This window comes from Semicossyphus pulcher, unplaced genomic scaffold, assembly GCF_022749685.1.
Source record: "Semicossyphus pulcher isolate SPU_LCO1_2020_fin unplaced genomic scaffold, fSemPul1.0.p SCAF_9, whole genome shotgun sequence".
In the NCBI taxonomy this organism is placed as follows: Eukaryota; Metazoa; Chordata; class Actinopteri; order Labriformes; family Labridae; genus Semicossyphus; species Semicossyphus pulcher.
The window spans coordinates 24,855,191-24,875,573 of record NW_027211770.1 but is presented as its reverse complement, the minus strand read 5'-3'; the positions used below and the strand labels follow the sequence as shown (position 1 = coordinate 24,875,573).

The 20,383-nt window shown below is 45.0% G+C and overlaps 1 protein-coding gene across 1 annotated transcript in view; it reads left to right on the top strand.

Annotated features, from left to right (window-relative positions):
* Positions 1 to 308: 308 nt before the first annotated feature.
* The window catches only part of LOC138584418 (mannosyl-oligosaccharide 1,2-alpha-mannosidase IA), a 228,521-nt gene continuing 208,446 nt past the window's right edge, over positions 309 to 20,383 (top strand). Inside the window, exon 1 of the mRNA XM_069656649.1 lies at positions 309 to 1,468. Coding sequence (XP_069512750.1) covers positions 899 to 1,468 — 570 coding nt within the window. The 5' untranslated portion in view covers positions 309 to 898. The remainder of the gene's footprint in view (positions 1,469 to 20,383) is intronic.

Here is a 20,383-nt window from a genome sequence, read left to right as displayed (position 1 = left end):
TTGGATTTGTTTATTCTCTGGATTTGGATCATCGGGGGCTAGGATAACTTCGCATGGGACAAAACCCGCCTTCTTTTTAATGTCATCCAGCGATTTGTTTCACCCGGCGTGTTGACGCCAGTGGAGGAGAAAAGGAGGAAACGGGAGGCTTTCCTGGAGGAGCGAAATTGACAGATAGGCGACATGCATGTACACGCGTTTTCGTCCACCAGCTGCACAGGATAGACACACGCAGACACGGCGTTTTATTTTCTTACATGTGATTTGCGGAGCTTTTAATGCAGCAACGTGGCTCGGTATAACGGGGACAAGGAAATGATGCTCTCCTGCACGCTTAAGGTTTTGCACCGCTGGGCAATGTGTTAATATCAATATGCACGGCGTGGAATAATGCATCGAGACACAACTTTGTCCATGTTTCACTATCTCTTCTAATCAAAGTGCATTTAATTGTTAGCCTGGCGAATGCTCGAGTTATCCTGTCATTCTTGAATAGCCTATAGCTTCAGTAAACGCCAGTGCCACATATCTATCAGCCCTCAAAGCCCCGTGCTGTTGTATGATTTACGTTGTAACCCCATCCTGTAGTGCGTTGATGTCCGTGATTGCGTTTTGTAGTTAAAACCACAAAGCTCTGGAGCTGTGTTGCAAATGATTGCTAAACTGTAGATGTAGGCAGGCCTAACCTCCGCGTATGCAGATCCAATCGATAGCGAGATAAAGAGCGCTCTGACAGGCTGTTCATGCTCCTCTGTAAGTGTCACGGGGGTGTGTTTAAAATCCAGCATATCTATTTTTTTAAACATTGCCCCCAGGCAGCAGAAAGAGAGGAGACTGTCCAACCACTGTGCAGTCTCGGAGAAAAACACTGTAAGGCAACGTCTCAAGAAAAGTTTCAATGGTTTTCCGAAAGTTGCCCGGTGTGTCTGCATCGGGCATGGGTCTGCGCCTGTCCCAGAAATTCGTCTTTCTGCTCTTTCTCTCGGGTTTGGTAACACTGTGTTTCGGGGCCCTTTTCTTTTTGCCCGATTCCGTCCGACTAAAACGCATTTTTCTGTCCAAGACCGAGACCCAGCCCGTCACTGTTGGCTCCGGGTCCGAGAACGATGCCCGGGAGCACTTAAAAAGACCCAATAAGGACCAGGAGCACGGTCCTCGGGCCATGACCCCGGCCAAAGGAGAGACCAGCAGCTCCAAGCTGAAGAGCCAGAGCCGCAAACCGCCCGTCTCTCTTGAGGCAACGGAGGAGAGGCTCGCCGGGGGGAAAGCGCAGGAGGATTTGACTCTACCCAGGTCCAAAACGGAGTCTTCCGGCTCCGAGAGAGCGACCGCTTCTGACCACGGTGCCAACTCGGATACTTTCAGTTACCAGAAGTTCAAAAGGTGTCTGCTCAAGCCACCTCTGGGGAGAGACAACGGCAAACCGAGCGACCCCAAGACCAACGAGCGCCGGGAGAAAGTCAAAGAGGTAAGGATGTGTGACAGAGACCCAGCAGGGGGGCCATGACGGTTAAATGTTTGGACAGTTGACATATAGTAGCCTTTGGTGCCATGTGGAAGTGGAATAATGGTGTGGTGGGATTATGAGAAGTTCGTGAACGATACGTTTCTTTTGAACGGCTCTTTGGCGCGAACGATGGGAACTGAGTCGTAGGTGAGAGCCATTCTTTTTAGAGTTGTGCCCAGATTTCACTGCCTGCCCTAGACCCACTCCTGTTAATGACAAATTACCACAGGCAGCCTTTTCCAACTGCAACTCCACTATACTAGGTTGCATGCAGCGGAATCATGTCGCCACAACATAGTGCCGATAGTGAGCAACATTATAATCCTCCGCCGAGTCTGTTGTTGTTTTTATTGACATCTCTGTAGTCATATGGAGTTGTATCATAAATTATAGGCGAGTCAATCACACTGATTAATTGTTCCTACATTATTCTGCTGTTTCCTTTTAAATATTAAAAGTGCAGAATTTTAAATATGCGTGTGTGCTGACACGGGAGAATAGAGTGCGGGCAGGTACGCGAGTCCGACCACTCTCTCACCTTCTTTCGAACGGCTCTCGGGAAGGAAGGGAGCCATAAGATCCGGCTCCCTCCAAAGAGCCGTAATTCCCAACACTAATGGGAAGTAAACATTGAGGTATAAGGGAGAAACAGGAAGTGTTCCGTGGGGTAAAATCAGGACACATGTTTTGCAGGATGAAACATGTTTAAACTAGATCACATAATCACTGCACTGCACAAAAACAGTTTGTAGTGGCTTTATAGAGCAAACATGCCTCAGTTGGTCTTTCTTAACGAGTTCATGCTGTAAAAACACAAATACCACCTCCTTATTTAGATATAAAAAACATGCAAGCAGTTTTGAAAGATAAAATAACAGTTCCATTGTTGATTTACTCGAATTTGTGAGACACTACAGTCGCTCTCTCTATAGAAGCAGTGGGACGGTTGTTTGCCGAGCGCCTGTCAAACAGACAAAATAAATCCCTCTCAGTCATATCAGTTGTCTAAATTTACCCATGATGCGGTGTCTTTGGAGATTCCGCTGTCTGTCAGTGAGATTACATGGAAGTCTGATAACCTATAATCAATCAGAATAAGAACAAGACGACGAACGGGTGCGATGCAACTTTGAGAAACGTGACCCTGGGAGAATTTTAGTACTTGAATCAGATAGCAGGGTGTAAAGATGTCACATATTCCGGTTAGATACTCCGTTTAGTGCTGCAGCTCACATTTATTTCCATTATTGACTGACTGTTTAGTCTTTGAAAAATGTTCATCATAATTTTCCAAAGCCCAACTGATGTCTTTAAATTGCTTCCTTTGTCCAACCTAGTGTCCAAACCCCAAAGACTATGCATTTACTCTCAGAAAAATACCAACAAGAAGCAAATCATTACATTTAAGATGCTTCAACTTGCAAAAGTTTGACCTCTGCAAATAGTTTTCTTTCGATCAGGTTATTGTTGCAGCTCTAATTCTGTGTGTGCGTGTGATCACATGACTAATCAGAGTGCCATATCTGTGTGTTACGCGAGCTGACAAATTGCCGTCTGTCGGGTCATCCTGAATGATAAAACGTCCTGTGTTCAGCTGTAGCACCTCTATCGCCCTCACACAATCGCCTGGAAAATGCTGTGACTGTGTGTACTGAGCTCTTCAAGCTGTGCGTGCCAGCCTTTGTTGAGCCCTGTGGGTCCAATAAGGGCTCCAGAGTGGGAGCGTCTGTGGATCACACATCTGTACCCACTCAAGGCAAGTGAGGAGCAGGAGGAGGAGGAGGAGGTGGAGGGGTGGGGGAGGCATTGGCCGGCGTGTGCAGATGGGTTTCAGCCCTGGCATGTGACACAGATAAGTCCTGTAGTCGTTCTCACTTGCACCCTGCTGTCACCCTCACATGCCTGTCGTACCTGGAGGTGGTGCGCTCCATGATAACGGAGGCGTCAGAGGACAGAGAGGGTTATTTGCCCTCGTGGTCTTAACTCTCACTGACTCACTGTTTCTCCTTTTTGATGCTCGTTCGAATGAATGTCAGCGTGACTTTGCCGCCCTGTTGTGTTCAGCTGAGCTCTGCAAAGTTCTTGCCTCGGGGGTCACAGTCGTCATCTGAGGAAAGTTGCGTCCCGCCACGCCCTCCTCGCCAAATTGGTGTTGCAGAATATTAATTGCTTCCTCCGGTGGAGACCTTTTTTATCAAGCCGTTTAAGAGTCCGTCCAACATACTTGCATAGCATCCCTCCACGTCCGTGCCGATAGCCTTGTGTGCGCTTTTCTGTTTTTCTATTGTTGCTGCAGTTTCCACTGTCTCAAGCCTGCTGGCAGCTTTCCAAACGGCTTCTCTTCCTCCTGGAGGCTCACTTTCATGCTGCCAGCACAGGCTGACACAGTGCGAGCCTGCGCTTTGTCCAGGTTTACAGATGTAAAAACCAGGGACTAAGTGCAACAATAAAACCGGCATGTTTTGATGTATGTTTCTGTGAAGCATGAAATGTACAGAGTTGAAAGATTAGTTGTCAGTCTCTCTGCTTGTGTTCTTGTGTACAGACAGAGCGGCTCTGTAAAAGCAGTCAGTGTAAAAGAATGCAGACAAAAACGGGGGTCTGCTCCAGCCCAGTGAGTGCTTCAATGCCCAAACTGTGAATGGGCATCGTTTTTCTCAACTGCCAACAACAAGAAAGCAGACTCCCCACCTTCCTCCTCTGTGTGTGTGTGCACCCACTGCCAAGCGAGGGTGAAACAAGGGACAATAACAGTCTGATCACACACAAGACACATTTTTTAAGGCATCCCCCCAAGGATACCGGCAAATCCTGCCAAAGTTGCCAGTGTGCTGTTTGCCTATTCCAGCAACGCCCCGCCAGTAGCTAGTTCATTCTCCTCCAAAAGTCCTCAGCAGGATGAAGATGAGAGTCATTTTCAAACAGCTTCCTATTTGTAATTCTGTGATGTCATGGCTCACTGAGTCGCCTGCACGGCTGTGTTGCTGCCTCATTGGCTCCGGCATAAAAGGATGGATAGCGGGGAATCGCACCACACAAATGTGAGCCTGGAGCAACAGGAGAGGGATGGAGGGGTGGGTGGGGGTGTCCTTTTCTGCATGCACACTTTGTTGCTTTGTCCTCTACAGTCACTAAGGTTAGACCTTGGCGTGCAGAAACAAAATACGAGATGCAGGAGTAGCACATCCAAACAAACACGGACACCAGAATATGAAGGGAGCTCTGCAGCAGGACCAGACCTCCATATCTCTCTCTTCCTCTGGTCTCCTCATCTCATGCATCAAAAGAGAAGTTTGCATTTAAAGAGACTGTATAAAGCAGGTTTGCCCTCTACCTTGTCTGCCGAATTGGTGCAGTCAAATGAGGCCTTTGCTTAAAAGAAATAGGAAGACACAGTTTAACGTGGCCTCTATTTGTTCATATTGGGAGAAGATTAATGCTGCCCCTTATATGAATCATCAGTTTAGAAGACCTTGAGGCGTCCCGATCGGGCGAATCCCTGCCCCTTGTTTTTTAGCTGTGTCATTGTACACAGAGCAGTGCAGGAGCAACAGCACGGCAAGGTCTAAACCTTAAGAAGGGAGTCTCTAAAAATCGTCAATGTTGGGCTGAATAATGCGCAGAAGTCTCCTTTCCAAAACAAAACGACTCTGTGACTTAAAATGGTAAAAACACATAAATATGAAGCAGTTTTATCGTAAATATCTGTGTTTCTTCAGAGCTTTTCGTTGGCAGACGCAGGATGTCAGGAGGGGCTTTGAGCTGCTGCTAGCTTGTTTCCGGTGCTTAGCTTGTTTTGAGGTTAGGATCCCTTAAGAGTTAATTGTTTATAAGGTTTTTATTGTGAGCCCAATTATCTGCAGAAGTCTCCTCTTTCAAAACCAAAAAAAAACATAGATATGCAGTAGTTTTATGATGAAAAACAGAGCTATTTGTTGGCATACACAGGATGTCAGAAGGCCTTTGGGCTGCTGCTAGCTTGTTTCCGGTGCTTAGCTTGTTTTGAGGTTAGGATCCCTCAAGAGTTAGTTGTTTATAAGGTTTTTATTGTGAGCCCAATTATCCGCAGAAGTCTCCTGTTTCCGAAACAAAAAAAACATAGATATTCAGTAGGTTTACGATAAAAATCTGAGCTATTTGTTGGCATACACAGGATGTCAGAAGGCCTTTGGGCTGCTGCTAGCTTGTTTCTGGTGCTTAGCTTGTTTTGAGGTTAGGATCCCTTAAGAGTTAATTGTTTATGAGGTTTTTACTGTTAGCCGAATTATCCATAGAGGGCTCCTCCTCTTGAAAACCTACTGAGCAGATAAGGAAAACCAGTAATAACACTAAATAAAGTTGTTCCAGGTTATAATCGGTGATTCTTCAGTAGGGCTTCAGGGCCAAGGGGCTGCTAGCTGGCTGCCGTTCACTTTAGCTCACTAGCTTGACTAAAATCCTTCATCCTCTTTAAGAATATAGTGAAAAACGATGCGATGTGAGTTGGAACAGTAAGAAAGTAGTCGATAAGAAATGTTAAATGTTCAGTCGACAGCTGGCACTTACGGAAAACAGATGGAGCACCTTCCAGGTACAAGCTGAGAGTCACATAGGCTGATATAGGAGTTTGTTGAGGATCATAAAGCAATAAAATAGCCGCAGCTTTTTATTGAACAGCTAAATCTGATTGGACAGACACAATCCTGAGTTGTGTGCAGCCCTACAGACGAGCCGACAGCTGAGAGTGCTGCAGTGAGAGGACAGGCACTGCAGCCTCTCGTGCTTACAGCCTCCTCCAGTGGAGCAATAAAGTCTTCAGGGCTTCTTTGTCCTGTGAGTGTGTCTGATAACTCTGTGTGTGTGTGTGTGTGTGTGTGTGTGTGTACTTGATAGCTTATCTCGATTATTATTTAGGTGCTTGGGGATGAATTTCGGAGTTTGACAGTTTCAGTTGGAAGGCTTGTCACTGTGTTTATCCATCCAGCGCTGAAGCCCACCTGCTTCACTGTGTAGATAAAAACAACCAAATGAGATACATCTGTTCTGTCTTAAAGCAAGTCTGTTTAATGGTCAGTGGGATGTGTGTGTGCGTGCGTGTAATCCAGAATGATAAGCAGTATCTTGAAAGCACAGGGGATGCTGTTTTGAAAATATAGTTCCTAAACAGAAGCTTAAGAAGCAGTTTAATCCAAAGAGTCTGAGAACTGTAACAAAAAGTGCACAAAGCTGATAAGACCGTTTGTTTAAACCACCATCAGTGTGTTTGTTCACTCTGCTGACGACGCCACTTACCCGCTTCCTTCTTCTAGATCAGTAAACAGCTGCAGGGAAATGATGCAGACATGTCCCTTGTTTAAACAGAAAACATATTAAAAAAATCGGCAGGTTATTTGCATTTTTTCTTTCTGTTTATTTTTGAGACAAATACTCCGATCTTAAATTTAATTAACTGCTGAGGAGCTTGAGGAAATCAGATCAGGAGGTCGGACGTCATCTCCGGGTAAAGAACAGACACTTGTGTGTTGCTGAAAGTCCTATCATGCTATTATGGGGAGCTAATGCCATGATGGTAGAAATAAAAGCCATTTGGCTCTGTGCCTTTTGAGGATGCTATCCGCTCTCCAAAGGAAAACCTGGAAAACCTCCACCAGGCTACGTAAAACTCTGGCAGAGGCCAGGGAGCTCGCTAAACTACGCTTCCTCAATCCAGGATGCTCACCTCTGATGTCTCGTTTAAAATCACCAGGTTTGAAATGTAGATTGCAGGCCGAAGATTTTTTAGACGATGAACCGGTATATGAAATATCTGACTCCAGCGTCTCTCGCTGGGCCGTTCCTTTCAGAGGGAGGGCCGCAATGCATGCTGGGTGTTGTAGGGATGTAGAATGGGTGAAACCACAAGCTTTTCATACAACTTTCTCTGCAGCTATGGCGCCAATTTCAAATATTATTGCTTCTATTGATTACAGAGAACACCAGCTTTGACTGATATTGGCTTTTTCCAGGGGTGAACTGCTCCTTTAAATGTTATTTTATTTGCTTCTGAGACACACACAGCTTTAGGAATTTAATATCAGAGCCCGATTTTACACATAAACTGAGGGTGAATTGTTCTAGTATTTTTTAATGGAACATTGTGGTTAAACTACACCATCCTAACTGCCACATCACACACACACGGACACACAAACATAGCACAAAGCCTCAGAAATAGGTGAGCTCGTATTCCGGACCTGAAATCCCCTTACAGCAGTAATGAGCAGTGATCCGGGTGTCCGTCTGAATAGGCCGAGGCCGTTAAGCCGGCGCCTCCTGGCCGGCTGCGAGCACAGTGACCTCCCTCCACCCCACGTTCCCCTGCTGTCTCCTGCTACGAACCAGGTGTGCCAAACAACCTTCAGTCTGAGCCAGGAAAATGGCCGCCTGCTGTGTGAGAAGAAAGAAACGGAAGATGAACAAAGTCTTAAGAAAAGGCTTACAATCGGCGCGCGCTCCCGCAGAGCTGGAACATTGGTGTCTTCCTCTCCTCTGTGGACGCTGTGCAAATGTCAGCCGCTGATGTCGGGAACATGAACCCGCCGTTGTCTTTGGTGTGTTTATGCGGGGGAGTGAGCCGCCGGGCCTGCTGGGTATTGATATAATGTGCAAGTCGATGCAGCTGAGGCAGATAACGTCAACCTGTCATTGTGGCCGGGCATTGATGCAGGTCTTTACTGCCACAGAAGAAGTAATGAACCCTCGGATCTATTTTCTGTGACGTTTGTGCTAATTTTACATGAACACTGAAGGCATTCATTAAGTTTTTCCCAGGGCTACGAGGACTAATTAGAATAACAGGGTCACTTCCCAGGTTAACATTATAAGCGGCCAATAATGATGAGTGGAAGGAAGGGACGAGCGTAACACCTGGTGGTGTGATTATTGTTGGTGTTTCCTCTTTCCTCTTCTACTTTCTCTTTCTCTTCTCTTTCTGCTTCCACTGGCAAATCCAGGCGAAACGAACTGAAAACAATCTTTTGAAAGACAAAAACACAAACCTTTTCTTTGTTTCCCTTTTCTTGTCGCTGTCAAACTCATGCAAACCGATGTCAGAAATCTTTATATTATTCACAGCATTTCTAGGAAGCCACCAACAGAGACCAGGAAGTAAGCTTACACATGCACTAAAGGACGGCCTAAAGTAAGCTAAGAGTGACTGTGCATTTAAAATACGACTTAAAAAGGTACAGCATTATAATGATTGCATTACCTCTATCTCATTATAGGGGGATTAAAGTTACAGAGAAACACAAACACGTACCAAAGAAAACTAACTGCTGCAGCCTTTTATAGTCTGACTGCACGATTATGGCCAAAATGATCATCACAATTATTCTGATCAATACTGATTCACGGTTATTTATTACTTTTAGGGACATTTTTTATTGTACTTTCACATTTAAATAAACAGAGCAATGATTCCAGTTCAATTTTGTGCTGCATTCAGGCTCAGTACACATTTTTTGGCGCCTCCTCGAGGCAAAAAGCAATGCTAATAGGGTGTCGCGTGTACAGCGTCGCTATTATGGATGTTTAACTTTACGCAGGACAAGGACGGAGAGTAGCGCTGTTATTCCTCTTGGCCTTCACACACTCATCATCATCATCATCATCAGGACAGCTACGTTTTCTCTTCCTGTTTCCAACAGCTGCTGTAACTACGACAATCACAGATGCATTTGGCTGAAAGTCGCTGGTTAACGTGGTCGCTTGTTGAACCGAAACGCCGCTCTCTGTTTACTCTTTTACTCCAAACTGCCGCTGCAAGGTGTCCGCTCATGACAGGACATGCCAGCTCCCCCGAAAGTCAAGCCAAAACCTCTCTAACGCTCCCTGGTGGAGTCGCTGTTAGTTAAGGAGGAGCTCCATTTGACATGCAGCAAATTTTTTCACAGGTGGAGCACTAATTTGAAACGTTAATATTGCCAGCAATCAATCGCGTCCTATTGAAACAAACTGTTATATAGCACGTTCATGTTTAAAACCATCAAAAAAGAGTAACAGTGTCAATTTAGATGCATTTTGCTTCATAGTACTTGACAAGAAATAAACCTAATAAGCTTAATTTGATTTTAAAGCAGTTACTGCCGGCGTGAGAGCTGCTGCACCTCTACGCTCAGCCATCCTGCTGCAACACTTGAGTGACAACATGCTGACCTGGTGTTGACCAATGAAAATCTTGCTTACTAGTTGCCGCAATATCGATTAGTTCCTTCTTAGTCATCCCTCGTTTTCTGTCCCCTTAAACAAACACTCGTCCCCTCTCCTGCTCGATTAAAATCAGCGTGGTGACCCCCCGAGGTCAGAGCAGCTGCATCCAGGAAATCTGATGTTTCACAGAGTCGCAGGAAGACAGAGAAACGTCAGATAGACACTCCCGCAGAGGAGCTTATTCTTCACTAGGTGATAAAGGCTGATTAAGCTATACAATACCAGGTTTTTTTCCCCCTTAGGCAGTCACTGCAGGAAGTCAGTGATCGGGTGAGATAAGGGGAGGAAAAGGAAGGATGTGAGTAAAAAGGGGGAGATGTTAGCTAACATCCTTTTTGCATTCACCGCAGTTTTCTCCCTGCATTCCCTCTGTGGTAGGGGCAGTAGCTCCAGGGTTAGTTTCTCCGTCGAGGCGCGCATTTCCATGTGTGTGTGTGTGGGTGTTCTGTGTTTGTGTGCACATACCTCTCGTGCAAGAGCATTCATACACAACCCTTTGTAGATCGACGCACAGACCAACATCGGCTGCTTTGTTCAGGCATATTTGTTTATTTGTGTTTCTCTGTACACTCTTTGTGTGTGTGTGTGTGTGTGTGTGTGTGTTAGACAGGGGGAGAAGTGGGGGCTTATATCACATCTTGAGTGAATAACATGCCTTAAGTGTCCATCTCTCTTGAGAAGCCAGCAGGGTCTTTCTATTGGTCCAGAATTTAACAACAGTGGAGGTTTGTGTACGTGTTCTGTATTTTGTGAGTTTGTGTGGTGTCGCGTGTGAACATAGTTAAGGCTCCCAAGCAGTTTTAAGGTCTCACACACATCTTGAAAGCCTTTCGTTTCCCGATGACGTGGCCTGCAGTCAACAGTTTGCAGATGTTTTCCTTCATTACACAATAGACGTCCAGTTTTCCCCGAAACTCCCTCTTTTTTTCTCTGCACTACCATATTTGTCTTCAAATCAGTGGATGTGTTTGCTGTACTTGTCTGAGCACCCGCCCCCCCTCTTCGGTGTGTTTACTATAACCTGTGTGTGTTGCGTCAGTAGCAGAGAGGGTCACGTCCTCGGCCAGAACTTTGACCACCTTCTCAAAGCACAGAGGTGTGAGTGGGCATCGCTCTTGGCAGTGCATGAGGTGTTTTTCCCCCGAAAGGTAAATTTCCGCTTCTCTCAGATTTCATCAGCCGCACTCTCCAAAATATTTTCTTTACACCGTCAGTTCCCTCTTCTGATGCTGTGATCTTGCAATAAGTCCCCTGGAAGCACATTTATCCTGAGTTTACGGCACTGCTGACATAATGGGGTCATTGTGTGTGTACCTCTTGATGCTGGCTTCTGAAGGCCTGTGATTATTGGGAAAAAAACCTCATTCATTCCTGAGGGGATGCTCTCATGTTCCCCATGTTCGCTCTTGGAAAATGGCTGTTTTATAAGGTGAAAATCGCCCTTTGTCATTACTTTCTCCACATTGTCCTTTTGGCGTGCTCATCACTCACAGGCGTAGATAAACACAGGCTGATGACTGTGCTCTCACACCATTATCCACACACACTGCTCGTACTGACATTTTAAGAGAGGGCTGCTTATAGTCGTCCAAACACAAGAAAGAAAGTCTAAGTCAGCTAAGTTTTCGTGGGCCTGTTGGTGGGTAACGTATCCATATGATGTAGTCTGGTAGGTTTGTTTTAGGAAGTGAATCTCCCCTGTGTGTGAGATACAGAACAGTACAAGGATGCACCTTGGACACAGGGGAGTGCAGGCTTTCCAGAGTTACAGCAGTCAGCAGAAAGCTTCCAGATAAGCTCAGGTTCAAGTGTAAGGGTCGTGAAACAGCTGTGTGTAATGCTCTGTGTACTGAGTGTGTAAAGCATTCAGGGCAGCTGAAGGTAGAAAGGAAATCTGGAGAAGAGAGAGTGGGGATGACATGCACCGAAGGGCAGAGGGCCGGAGTCAAATCTGGAGCCAATAGGACTCTCCCTCTGTGTATGGTAGAGGAGGGACAAAATATTGATATATCATCGTCCTGACTCGTGCAACAGTTATCGTCAGGCTGGCGCCAAATTACGATATTTTCATTCACAAATATATGGAGCTCTAAACAGATTTCCCTGCGATTTTGACTCAACGCATCACTACTTCATGACTCCTCGCGTTGGCGCTTAGAACATAAATGAGAGTAGCCTGAACGGAAGTGAATTGGCCGAAGAAGAAAGAGATGCGGCAACTTTCAAATCCTTCCAAGTCCTTATTTGTTTTTACAGCTGTTCTGTAGTTGATATAGCAGAAAACACATTCACTGTTTCATCTCAGTTTGTTTCAAATTCTGTGAAACTGACACCAAATTGCAGCCGTATCGTACCGTATGGTATCGTATGGTACCGTATCGTATGGTATCGTATCGTATGGTATCGTATGGTACCGTATCGTATGGTACCGTATCGTATGGTATCGTACCGTACCGTACCGCACCGAATCGCACCGTACCGTACCGCACCGCACCGTACCGAATCGCATTGCATCGCATCGCATCGCATCGCATCGCACCGCATCGCATCGCATCGCATCGCATCGCATCGTACTGTACCATACCATACCGTACCGTACTGCACTGTATCGTACTGAATCGTACTGTACCGTACCATATCGTATCGCATCGTACTGTATTGTGAGTTACCCTGCAATTCCCCCCCCTATAGTATACAGGGTGCGCCCTCTATCAACTAACCTTAAATAAATGCCCCATTAAGCATCTGTTAAAGCACATCCTTGCGCTCAGTTCTTACTACTTTGCTAGTTAGCTGGCCGCTACAGCCAGGCTAACAAATTGAATCAGCCTATTTTTACTGCTTTTACTGTTAGCATCGTTTTTTTACAAGCAACTTGCTTTTGTTCATTTAAATTTCAAAGCCTTCTTTTTGTATTTCTCTGTCATGTAGCACAGTGTTAACCATGTTGCGTATAACATTCTTCCCGAGACCTGGAGCTCAAACCATTTTCTGATGCCCCCAATAAAGGTATATTTGGATGTTCAGTGTAACATCATAAACATGCACAAGCTAGTCGACCACTGACTTTAACCACTGACTTCCTGTCAACCAGAACATTTTTTAGTCTGGGGGTCAGCCTTTAATATTAGCTCTAAAGCAAAAAGTAGGGTGAGATGCAGCCTGTGGGACTGACTGTGTCTTTGTGAACGTATCTTTACTTCCAGCATCCACACAGCGCACATGGTTTCAGCCTTCAGACAGTGTTTTATTGTGTGTGTGCGTGTGTGTGTTTGCTACGGATGAAGAAAGTGCAGAACATGAAAGGTCCGGGGATGGCCTTGTACGCTGCAGGCTCTGCTTGACATCCTTTGGTCCTAGGTGCCGAATGAAATCACGCCAGACCCTTCCACCTCCCTCCCCCTTAAAGCAGGGGTAGATTCAACAAATAGGAAATAAGTGGGGAGAGAGAGAGAGAGAGAGTGGCCTAGATGTAACCAGCAGACGCTGTGAGCCCCCAGCTGAGTTCCAGCCCCCTGCCTTTATGCCTGCCTAATTGGTCAGAAACAACATGCGTGGATGTGTTCACGGGGTAATGGCGAGACATTAGAGTGGGCCGGGGGGACCTGGCTTGTCCCCATATTTCTTCCAACTGTTCACTCCTTGCTCGTCTTTTGTTTCGTCCTAGTTGTAATTTTTTTCCCTGCTGCTCCTCCTGTCTTTCTTCTTCTTCTCTGCTTCTTGGTGATCTCCCCTCTCCCTCCCTCCAGGCATGTTTATCACCACCGCTCTGCCAGCCCCCCCCCCCCTCCTTCCTCTGCATCACTTGAGAGCCAGTGTGAGCCGCCCGGGCTGCTGGCGTCTCAGATCGGGCCCGTCTGCATTGTTGTTATTGTGTTGTGACATGGTGTCAGCCTACTTTCAAGATGGCTGAATAATGCTGTCAAACTTTTTTGACCCACAATTTAGGCCGACAACATCATCTTTTATGCAGCAGCCTTTGTTGGCCAGGATCTTGTTTTTTCCGAGGACAGGAGCTTCATGTGAAAGCTCACCAGACCGTTTTCATCGGTCAGCGCGGCGCTGTCTCACTCTCTGTGGGTTGAGCTGAAAATGTGTCTCCCTAGTGATTTTCTCCTTCATCGGCATCAGTGGGTAAATAGTCATTAATTAGCTGAATGCTTACAAGGGCGTTATAGCCAGAGCTGGGTGTGTTTGCTCATTATTATCACAATTAAGTAGCTAATCAAATGGCAGCAGCAGTGCACAGTGCTCTTAAGGGAGCCGTATGGATTTCTCGTTTCCATCAAGGTTGCAGGATGGGCCGGCGGTAATTGCATTTTTCATCCTCCTATAGTTGGTAGAAAGTCAGAAATATTGATGCTCTTATAAGTACTGTTTGTCTGTGAGAGATCTACCAGTTTTCTGGACAATAATTGGATGAGAAGTGTAGGTGACGGGCCACTTAGCATTTTCTTCAACGCTGATATCACACTGGACGGAGAGAGCTCGATATGGAAGGGATGGTTGAATGCAATAAATAAACCCTTCAAAATAGAGAACCAAGAGAGTCCAAAATGAGCTGTCAGTCCTCCTCGAAATAACACTCAGAATCCCCCGACTGAGGAAGACGGCTGTAAGAGAACGTTTGAGAGCTTCTTTCAGATGCTATTAAGATGAGGCATTTGCTTAAAAAGTGCTGCTGAACACTTCATCTTAAAAACACTAATTATCGCTTAAATCTTGAAGGATTTTATGTTTTGAATCTGAGTGTCTTTGAGATAATATCTAACCTTTTATCCTCATAAAAAGCTCTTTTGTCAACTAATAATGACTCAGTTAGTCTTCTTTCCTTTTACATAAAACCCAGTGAGAGACACGAGTTTCCGTCTTCTGTCTTTTGTCCTCTCATTCAGAGAAGCGTGTTCAGCGATGCAGCGTGTTTCAACAACAGGAAATGGGTGGACCCGACCGTCTAGTTTCAGAAGTGACTGTGGTTAACGGTTTTTGAAGAAGCCCAGATGTTTGTTTCAGTTATTAGCTGTGACACACGACGTCATGCTGCGCTGGTGTTGAACCTGTGATACATTATTCAGGGGTTTGTGTGATAAAGAATATCATAAGAAAAAGAGAAGAGTAATAAGCTCTTAAATTCCAAGTATTGCTGAACAGATACTGATGTCATATTGGGCAGGTATGAGACTACAACAGGGTAGAGGTATCTAGATTTTCCTCACTTTCAAGCATAAATGAGAAGTGTCATGTAATATTTTGAACCTCAGACAACAAAGATTTTTAAAGACCAGCTCCAGTCATGTAAAAGGCTCTGCTTGAAATAATAAATTGTGTCTGATATGTTTTTTCTGCAATTTTAATTACCTTCTCCCGAGGCATCTCCTCCTTCTCCCTCATTAAAAGTTCCTCAATCTGCAATTCTGCATAGGCCCCGCCCACTATGCAAACTTCCAACCGCCCCCTCTGTCGCAAAAACCAAACACGTCTCTGCCATCGTTTAGCGGCAACTTGTTAAATCTTAGCTAGCTTGAAATGTAGTAATTAGTAGTAGCAACGTTTGTAGTCAGTAGTGAGAAAATTACGATGACGGTTACAGCTGGCTCGCACATCGCCGATGTGGTTGCCATAGGTTACACATAATGATATGCATAGCGTCACCCCGTCCATTAACGGGATTGGCTCCTTAGGTTTGTGACGTCTCAAACCTGCCAATCTGAAAACGTGTTGTTCAGCCTGTCCTTGGTACACTGCAGTTTAAAAGCAGACAAGTTGTCTGTTGTCCCTGATATGTCTTGTAGCACATGAAGAACACCACATGGAGATGTTTACAAGGTTAAACACTTGATGTTCCCTGGAGGGCGTCTTTTACAGCCTTATTACTTCAACAAAAACTTTATAGTACATTTAGTGCAGCCTTGCCCCCAGGCGAGGTAAAGGTATAAGGCTACTGTTTCAGCAAAGGGATCCTTCTGCAACTTTCAATGTGATTGAATCTGCAAATGATGTGTTTGATTCCTGTATTTAATGTTAGAAAATATAGAAAAGAGCATTTGGGTTCTCTGCTGAGGTCTGTTTAGCAGTTGTAACCCCAAAAACATTCGATTTCAGGAGATATAAAACAGAGAAAAGCAACAGATTTACACAGTGGAGAAGCCTGAATATGACGTCGTTTGGCATTTAGCTTTAGAAACGCGTCCAAAATAGTTGCAATTCATTTTCTTTTGATCCAATTATGAATTAACTGTATTGCCTCTATGTTTTGCAATCGGCTAATGGTTGACATTTGTTATGCGGCCGTGGTATTGACAGGGAAAAGTGGACAGAGCTGTTATAAAATCAAGAACAGTCTGTGTTGCAACCAATCAATCAACCATTCAGCTCAATATAGACGAGTCAGTCTCTACCTTTACCCCACGTGAGGCTGCTTCTGAGTTATGCAAATGAACTAATCAGACTTTTTGTGTGCTGAAAGCTCGATCTATGTGAGCTAATCTGGCCCACCGTTAGAGTGGAAGCTCGCTGCTAACAAACCTCCAGCAGGAGATGTGAGCCTCGACCTGTCTTGATGTCTGCTCTGGTCTTCACGACACAATGAGAGCAATGAAGCGACAATGTGACTGTTTATAATGACATCTCTGGATTACCCAAATCCAGTGTGAAGCAGCGTCTGCACAGCCTTGTACACGCTTTCTATCAGGCTTTCCTGCTCCTGAACAATGACTGAGGCTCATGGAAAAAAAGTTGAGTGAAGTTAAATGGAAAACAGACCCATCGAGGAGGGGCGAGACCAACACGTGGCTGAGTTCGAGAACGTAGAAGAAACTTTGCTGTTGTGTTTTCCAAGTAAAACGAGATGGATGGTTGCAATTAATCCTGCAGTGACCATTACCTAAAGAGCCGAGCCCAGCAGAATAAAGCAGCAGGACGCTGGAACACACGAGAGCAAAGCGCTGTGTATGTTTGCCTGTGCGTTTTAAAGACAGCTTGTTAGGGGACCTCGGAGGCCCACTGAGTCTTTACAGGAGTCGACTATATGCTGACGGCAGTGAATGAAACCCCGACAGCTCCATCAAACATCTGTTACAGGTTCTGCCTCTTAATGTAGAAGAGAACACAACTTGTTTTGTGTGTGTTTAGGTACACGAGTGTATAATGACCGACTATGGGACACAAAAACCATTGGGATTTTATTTGTTGACATTTGAGGCAGCTATGTGGAGGCAGAGGCAAACAGCATTTAAATATTCTAAAGGTCCTGTGGGTGTTTGCCAAGGGAGATGTGGCTATGTGCAAATATGTGAAACGCAAATGCTAAACTAGACCCCTGTTTAGCCTTCTTGAAAGTGGTATTAGAAATGTTAACTTTTCTGTAGGGCTGCCCCCAAAAGTCAAAGATTCAGTCGAGAAGATCCTTATTTGAATCGCGTTTTGTCAGTCAAATATCGGCTCTTTTTTTCAGCTGCATCATTGTGTGAAGCAGGAGCAAAAGCATGGGCAATCAGCTTTACAAACAAAGTCTCAAAATGGGTTTGTCTTTGGCAAGGTTCTTACTGGAAGCTGAATTATCTGCAGATTTCTCTTCCTTTTCAAAAAACCAGACCTGGTTATTGAACAGGTAAAGTAGTTCATATTTAAGATAAGTGAACTCTTCAGTGGTCCCAGGACGTCTGGAAGGTTCTACAAGAGGAGCTTGTAGGTGCGCAGTTGTTTTTTAGGTCGGGAATCCTTCAGTGGTCGTCACTTACGAGGTGTTTACCACGAGCTCAATCGTCCCCAAAGGATTCCTCCTCTCTGAAACAAAAGACCTGGTAATAAAAACCAGTAAAAACACTGAGTAAAAAAGTTTCACTTTATAAATCTTCGACTCTGCAGCGCTCCTCGGCAGAGGCTTGGGGTTCAAGGGATGCAAGCCAAGATACTGTAAACTTCAATTTAGTAGCTACGGTAACTCCTTCATTGGGTTCAATGAAACTGAAGTTGGGGGCGCTGGTTTAGCTCAGTGCTTAGAGCACCGATATACAGAGGCTACAGTCCTCGAGGATGGGCCGCAGGTTTGACTCTTTTGCTGCATGTCATCCCCCACTCTCTTCTCCCAATACTTCCTCTCTCTCTCTTCAGCTGTCCTGTCTGATAAAGGCAAATGGCCAAAAGGATCATCTTCAAAAAATGACGTCAACAGAAAGATAATAGTCGGCATGAAGTTTTTTACCTTCTGTCCAAAAGCCGACGATAATTAAAACTCTGATTTGTGCGCCTTACAGGTAAAAGATGAGACTTGAAGCTCAGTTAAAGAACTGCATAATCCAGTTTTGACAAAATTTGGAGTCGAGTTCAGCCGTACTTTTTTTGTGAGCTGCAGCTTGTGTTAGAAACTCTCTATCAGTTCACCTCGTGGCAGCTGCCTCCATTGCTTCTTAAGCTCTGTCTATTACACCTCCCCACCACCATCTGGAAGAAACTTGTCTTCATCTTGTAAATCTGTCTGATGGGCATCGTGAGATCTGAAAACTGAGATAGGCTGTAATTTCTGCAAATGGTTTCCTGTTTGACCCCCACATTGTCGCAGTCCGACCAGCTTCCTGTAATTGAATCAGATGGGGAGATATTTGTCGCTGGAGCAAAGGACGCGGGGATGATGTTATAAAAAGACAAAGGAACCTGAGTTAAAAAAATTAAAATATTCAAGGCATTACTCGAAGGTGTGTTCGAAGGTGCGACAGAGATGGAAACTGCAGATGCTGCAAAAATGACATTAGTGTCGTTTTAATTAGAGTAGAAGCCTGATTGACAAGAAGGACCAATTATTTCCCGTAATCTGCGGAGCTGCCGGACACGTCTGCTGCAGGTGTTTTAATCACTTGTAAATTAAAGCTTCCCTATCTGATAATGACGTCGTGTCATCTGCCCTTTGTGTGACCTGTGCATCAGATTGGCAACAATATCAATATATCATTTAAATTAGTGAGAAGCTAATTGGCTGTTAGCTCATTTGGATTACTTGTGTTTATGGTCCGGCTGATCTGGGGATTGTCTGCATTTCAAAAGAAAGAAACGGAGGGAATCATGCTTGTTTTTTGGTCACATGGCAGCAGCTGTTTACGTTAATAAATTTACCTTGAAAAATGGCCGCTTTAATGCGACCTTTTGACCTCAGCGCTCTCCGTCAGTCGTCTTATGAGTAGCACTTTCATGAAAGGGTCGACCTTGAAATATTGCAGTCTTTAATTTCTACAAGAGAAGCTTTCATTGTGCAAAGTCGTCTCGTGTTTTGTCTTCCTTCAGGCACCCGGCCAAGATTTCGTTTTACTACTCTGCAACGTCAGTGTTATCATACACTCACACACACACTCACACACACACACACACACACACACACACACACACACACACACACACACACACACACACACACAGGGGCCTGTTACCCGGGGGGACTGACTTCTTTTAGCAGGGAAGTCAACACATGAGTGAACTGACAATACTAACAGAGCTAAGTGAGCTAACAGAGCAGAAAAGCCCAAATCAAAACAAACTTAGGGCCCTTGTTGGGCACAGGCTGACACAGACAGGCCAGGCTGACCGAGGACGAATGTATCAGGAGGATCTTTGTTTGCTCTCTGTATTTGATTCTCTAGTTTTAGTGTTTTGTAAGTGATTTGGCAGTATGATTACATTTGAAGATTTAGCTAGCACGCCCAGAAGAAGTCTCTTATTTTGAAAAACCATGACCTACAGCTGATACTCTCCGTTTCATGCATGCGTGCGCTCTCACTACTGGTCCATTTTTGGAGGTTATCTTTGGGGGGACTCACACTGGGCGATTCATCTCCCCCTCCCCGTGCACTGAACTCATTTGTTCAGAGCTCCGGTTAATAATTTATTGCGAGTGTGAGCGAAGGGGAGTCTCAGATTTCTGTTTGTAGGACTCGTCTTCAGTCTCCTCCTCCAGCCTTCCAGTTCGGTTACATCTTTCCTCCCAGACTCACGCTCTCTCCATCCCTTCCACTTCTGTACTCTCTTTGCCTGTCAGTTTCAACTCACTTCTTTGCGTCTGCTCGTCCATCTGCTGGCGTGTCTTTCGGGCTTCCTTACTTGTGACACTTCCTTACTTTGCGTTGCTCTACTTTTCCAGTCGAGAGAGAGAGTGCTCTTTTAATTCTTCCATCTTCTCCCTGCTCAGTCCTGTCAGTCAGTGTTTATGTTAGCATACACTGTTAGCATAGCAGGTTGGAGGCCACGGTGATTCACTCACTAACATTTATTGTAAGATGTAATTATTGCTCTCTCATTTTGTGATGTTTGTCAGCTCAAAGTCCACTGGTGACAGTTCCACAAACAAAAGGGGTAATCGCTTGTAGTATATCTATCTATGTAGTATATCATCTATACTGCTTTAGCTCACTAAGAATGTGATAATATAGTTTTCCTAAGACTTAATTGGCTCTCTCTGCAAGTGTTGTGAGTAAACAGTAATCTACTATGGCTGCACAAACAAAGAATACATCGATGACTAGAGATACAACTTCAAAAATAAGTGAAAATCCAAAGAAAAAGAAACAAATTCGACGCTCAGATGAAGCAAACAGTCTGAAAAGAGTTACAACCGGAGCCAACCGTGGATGTCACACATGCGACACTGTCTGGATATCTGGG